The sequence below is a fragment of the Nicotiana sylvestris genome, chromosome 9 (assembly GCF_000393655.2).
Source record: "Nicotiana sylvestris chromosome 9, ASM39365v2, whole genome shotgun sequence".
Classification (NCBI taxonomy): domain Eukaryota; kingdom Viridiplantae; phylum Streptophyta; class Magnoliopsida; order Solanales; family Solanaceae; genus Nicotiana; species Nicotiana sylvestris.
In genome coordinates this window covers 187039531-187045028 of record NC_091065.1, presented here as the reverse complement: position 1 = coordinate 187045028, position 5498 = coordinate 187039531, and the positions used below count along the sequence as shown (strand labels likewise).

General features: G+C 42.3%; 1 protein-coding gene across 1 annotated transcript; it reads right to left on the bottom strand.

Moving 5' to 3' along the window:
• Nucleotides 1-1114: 1114 nt before the first annotated feature.
• Nucleotides 1115-5017, bottom strand: LOC138878716 (uncharacterized). Its single transcript, XM_070158404.1, has 4 exons — nucleotides 4834-5017; nucleotides 2932-3377; nucleotides 1896-2589; nucleotides 1115-1122 (listed from the first exon to the last, which is right to left on the bottom strand). Exons 1-4 carry the CDS (start codon nucleotides 5015-5017, stop codon nucleotides 1115-1117), a joined length of 1332 nt encoding a protein of 443 aa, XP_070014505.1.
• Nucleotides 5018-5498: the final 481 nt, after the last annotated feature.

The window sequence follows — 5498 nt, the reverse complement described above, 5'->3', positions numbered from 1 at the left end:
TGTCTTTGGACGGTTAGGATGACGTCCTTAGACCATGACGTCTTGGTCCATGAAGCATATAATAAGGAGGCTCAGGCCATGATATGGTGCTCTCGGGCTATGAGAATGATACCTCCGAACTATGACGCCTTTGAATAATGATATGCAAAAGATAAAAAGGGTCCTTAGGCGCGTTCTCGTGCTATGAAAATGGTGCCTCCGAACAATGATGCCTTCGGATAATTTGGCAATCTTTCAGCCTATGAGACACAGTAGGTGGCGATCTTTCAGCCAATGCAAGATATAAATAAAGTGGCGATCTTTCAGCCGATGCAAGATGTAAATGAAGTGGCGATCTTTCAGCCGATGCAAGATGTAAATAAAGTGGCGATCTTTCAGCCATGCAAGATGTAAATGAAGTGGCGATCTTTCAGCCCATGCAAGATGTAAATAAAGTGGCGATCTTTCAGCCATGCAAGATGTAAATAAAGTGGCGATCTTTCAGCCATGCAAGATGTAAATAAAGTGGCGATCTTTTAGCCGATGCAAGATGTAAATAAAGTGGCTATCTTTCAGCCATGCAAGATGGAGGTAGAGCTTAACCTCGAAAGGCAGAATGGTAGCCTTATGCAATGCAGAGAATGCAGATGGAGATAGAGCTTAGTCTTGGAAGGCAGAATGGTCGCCTTATGTAATATAGAGAATGCAGATGGAGACAGAGCTTAGTCTCGGAAGGCAGAATGGTAGCCTTATACAATGTAGAGAATGCAGATGGAGGTAGAGCTTAACCTCAGAAGGCAGAATAGTAGCCTTATGCAATGCAGAGAATGCAGATGGAGGTAAAGTTTAACCTCGGAAGGTAGAATGGTAGCCTTATGCAATGCAGAGAATGTAGTTGGAGGTAGAGCTTAACCTTGGAAGGCACAATGGTAGCCTTATGAAGGAAGTAAAAATGGCAAATGACAATAGAGTTTTCTTAGCTGATAGCGGATTGTGGTATCGTGATTGCTGGGGATATTGTGCCAGCTGGGGACACTGTTATGCGGATAGCAATTGCGAGCAAGTGCAACGGTTCAGAGAGTTGTATTTCTGAACTTTGTGAGTGAGCGTATAGTATATTTGATGATTTTGCAACTCAAGTGCCTGCATCCAAAGAAAAATCGTGAGTTTATAAAGGGGGAAAAGTTAGTTCATATCCTCGCTGGCTTTTCTTGACCTGCTCGGGTTTGATCTGGTGATACTGTACGTATTATTGGGGTAGAATTTTTAAACAAGGAAATTTTAGTAATAATATGCATGATTTAGTAAAATCATAACGTAAGTGCATAATTAAGAATAATTTTCTTTAGATGAACCAACGACTGCGACATGGTTCAAGACATTGCAACTTCACTTGCTCCAGAATTTTGAGGGTCCTCCTCAAAATTCTACCTCAATTTACTGGGTTGCTGCTCCTGACAGCTGTTAATGATAAATGGCTTGAATCGACTTCGGAATTTTGAGGGTCCTCCTCAAAATTCTGTCCCAGTTTCCAATAGCTGGGGAAATAGAAATTTTATTAAATTGTGACTGAACCCATAGGGTCGCCTACGTATTCCCTCTTAAATGGGAATCAGGTCAGGTGTAGATCAAATTACATCATCAAAGAAAGCATAAAGGTTACACATAGTATCGCTTGACTACGTTTGAATTAATCGGCTTTGGCCAGACTTCACCGTCCATTTATGCAAGTATGAGGGCTCCTCCTATTAGAACCTGGTGAACCATGTACGGACCCTACTAGTTGGGAGAGAATTTCCCTTTGGCTTCATCTTGATGTGGAAAGATTTTCTTTAACACCAGCTGCCCCGTTGTGAACTGTCTCGGCTTGACTCTTTTGTTGAAGGCTCTGGACATCCTGTTTTGATAAAATTGACCATGGAAAGCTGCATTCATTCTCTTTCCATATATAAGAGCTAGCTGATCGTATCGATTCTTCACCCATTCTACATCATCTAGCTTTGCATCCTGTATGATTCTTAATGAGGGAATTTCCACCTCAGCGGGAATAACTGCCTCTGTACCATAAACTAGCATATAGGGGGTTGCTTCTGTCGATGTACGGACTGTGGTGTAGTATCCCAATAAAGCAAATGAGAGCTTCTCGTGCCACTGCCTATGCTTCTCTATCATTTTCCTGAGTATCTTCTTGATATTCTTGTTGGTAGCCTCTACGGCTCCGTTCATCTTAGGTCTGTACGCTGTAGAATTCTTGTGTTTAATCTTGAAGGTTTCACAAATGGATTTCATCAAATCACTGTTCAGGTTGGAGCCATTATCAGTATTGATTGACTTTGGAATTCCGAACCGACATATGATACGGTCGCAGACGAAATCCGCCACGAATTTCTTAGTCACTGCCTTGTAAGATGCTGCTTCAACCCATTTGGTGAAATAATCAATTACTACTAGGATAAACCTATGCCCATTTGATGCGGCAGGTTTGATTGGTCCGATAACATCCATTCCCCAGGCGGCGAACGGCCACATCGAGCTTGTTGCGTTAAGCTCATTTGGAGGCACCTTTATCATGTATGCATGTGTCTGGCAGCCGTGACATTTTCGGACAAACTAGATGTAGTCTTTTTCCATAGTTATCCAAAAGTAACCAGCTCGGAGTATTTTTATTGCTAAAACAAAGCCATTCATATGTGGACCGTAGGTCCCTGATTGAATTTCCTCTAATATCCTGGATGCTTCTTTTGCGTCGACACACCTTAGTAATCCAAAATCAGGAGTCCTCCGCTGTGAAAGAAATTGTTGGATAACCTCCGAAGCATGCACTTCTGAGTAGCGTTTGCGAGTTCTGGGTATTCTCCTTTTGCCAAGTATTCCTTGATCATAAAACCAAGGTTTTCCGTCTGCTTCTTTTTCGACATGAGCACAGTAAGCGGGCTGATCATGGATCTTTACTGGAATGGGATCAATGAAATTCTTGTCTGGATGTCGTATCATGGATGATAGGGTAGCTAGTGCATCGACGAATTCATTTTGGAACCTAGGAACATACTGGAATTCTGTCTTTGTGAACCTCTTTCTCAACTCATGTACATGATGCAGATAATGGAGTATCTTGGCGTTCTTAGTCGCCCTTTCTTCTCGGACCTGATGTATAAGCAGGTCTGAATCCCCAATTACTAGCAACTCTTGGATGTTCATGTCAATGACCATCTTGAGCCCTAAGATGCAGGCTTCGTACTCAACCATGTTGTTGGTGCATGGGAACCTAAGCTTGGCAGATACTGGATAATACTGACCGGTTTCTGACACTAGGACTGCTCCTATGCAAACTCCTTTGAAATTTGCTTCTCCATCGAAATACATTCTCCAACCGTCATAGGATTCTGCAATTCCTTCTCCTATGAATGATACCTCTTCATTAGGAAAATATGTTTTTAGAGGTTCGTATTCTCCGTCCACGGGATTTTCAGCAAGGTGATCTGCTAGTGCCTGTCCTTTGATTGCTTTCTGAGTCATGTAGACAATGTCAAATTCACTCAACAGGATTTCCCACTTGGCCATCTTGCCAATGGGCATGGGCTTCTGAAAGATTTACTTCAAGGGATCTATTCTTGATATGAGATATGTACTATATATGCACAAAAGTAGTGCCTCAACTTCTGAGCTACCCAAGTCAAATCATAACAGGTGCGCTTTAACAGAGAATATCAAGCCTCGTACGGGGTGAACTTCTTACTGAGGTAATAGATGGCCTACTTCTTCCTCCCTGTTTCATCATGCTGCCCCAGAACACAACCGAACGCTCTATCCAATACTGCAAGGTAGAGTAATAGAGGTCTACCCGGCTCAGGCGGAACTAAGACTGGTGGTATTGATAGGTACTCTTTGATTCTATCGAAAGCTTTTTGGAAATCATCCGTCCATGTGGTAGCGGTGTCCTTCTTTAAAATCTTAAAGATCGGCTCACAGATGACCATAGATTGTGCTATGAACCGGCTGATATATTAAAGTCTTCCCATGAAGCTCATTACGTCCTTCTTATTCTTTGGTGGTGGCAGTTCTTGAATAGCTTTGACCTTAGATGGATCCAGTTCTATCCTTCGGCGACTCACAATGAACCCAAGTAGTTTTCTGGTAGATACCCCAAATGCACATTTTGCGAGATGCAATTTAAGGTTATATCTTCTTAGTCTGTTGAAGAACTTCCTCAAATCTTCCATGTGGTTAGTGACTTTCTTGGACATTATGATGACATCATCTACATACACATCAATCTCCGTGTGTATCATATCATGGAAGATAGTATTCACGACCCTCATGTAGGTGGCTCATGCATTCTTTAACCCGCATGGCATCATCTTGTAGTAGTACATCCCCCATGGCGTAATGAAAGTCGTGTTTTCAGCATCTTCTTCATCCATCCAGATCTGATGATATCCAGCGAAGCAATCTACAAATGATTGCAACTCATACTTAGCGCAATTGTCAATCAGGATGTGTATGTTTGACAAGGGGAAGTCGTCCTTTGGACTAGCCCTATTGAGATCCCAGTAGTCGACACAGACTCTGACCTTCCCATCCTTCTTTGGCACCAGCAAAATATTGGCTAACCATGCCGGATATTTTACTTCCTTGAGGACCTTAGCTTTGACCTGCTTAGTGACTTCTTCCTTGATTTTCAGACTCATGTCGGGTTTAAACTTTCTGCGCTTTTGTTTTATCGGTGGACATGTCAGATCAGTTGGTAGTTTGTGGGCCACAATAGATGTGCTCAGACCAATCATGTCATCATATGACCAGGCGAATATGTCCTCGTATTCTCTTAGAAATTCTGTGTACCCTTCTTTTTCTAACGGTGATAAGTGAACGCTGATTCATGTTTCCTTGACAATTTTGCATCTCCCAGGTTAACAATCTCAGTCTCGTCTAAGTTGGACTTTGGCCTATTCTCAGAATTCTCAACCTCCTTAACAATCTCTTCCGGTATATCTTCCTCTGAATCTATGTTCGTTTGTTGCGTTGTCTCGTTGCATGTCATAGCCATTGGTTCATCAAGATAGGTAATAGTAATGCTGTATAAGTAAAGTAATGAGAGAAAATAACAAGAGTAAGATTTGTAAGGAAACCGAAATGCTTTGATAAATTTCATAACTGTTTTGAACATTGGAAATCTTATTGCGAAATTAAAAATGCAAAAGTGAAGTCGACTAGTGAAAATAAAAGATAATGCATGATGCTTTGTTCAGCCTTGCTAACCCGAAGCTTTCTGGGCTCTGGTGGTTCTGATGGTCTAATTGTTGAGGTGTGCTCCTCAGCTTACGGCCTGTATGGAAGGGCCTTCCTCCCTCTCCTCCTTGAAGATGACACCACAATCCATGTCATCATCTTTTAGGAACAAATTCCTCACTGCTTCCAATGCTTCCTCTTCTTCCGACCCATAGATAACATCGACCGGTTGGAAAGTCTGCTCCAAATCTGGTATTGGCTGCTCCAGCGGGTAGTATGGACCGCGCCATGGT

Coding starts and splice junctions, on each gene's coding strand:
- LOC138878716 (XM_070158404.1), bottom strand. CDS start 5,017: ATGACATGCAACGAGACAACGCAACAAACGAACATAGATTCAGAGGAA. Junction 3,378..4,833: donor ATCAGCGTTCACTTATCACC/GTTAGAAAAAGA, acceptor TATCATTCATAG/GAGAAGGAATTGCAGAATCC. Junction 2,590..2,931: donor ATTTCATTGATCCCATTCCA/GTAAAGATCCAT, acceptor GACTACATCTAG/TTTGTCCGAAAATGTCACGG.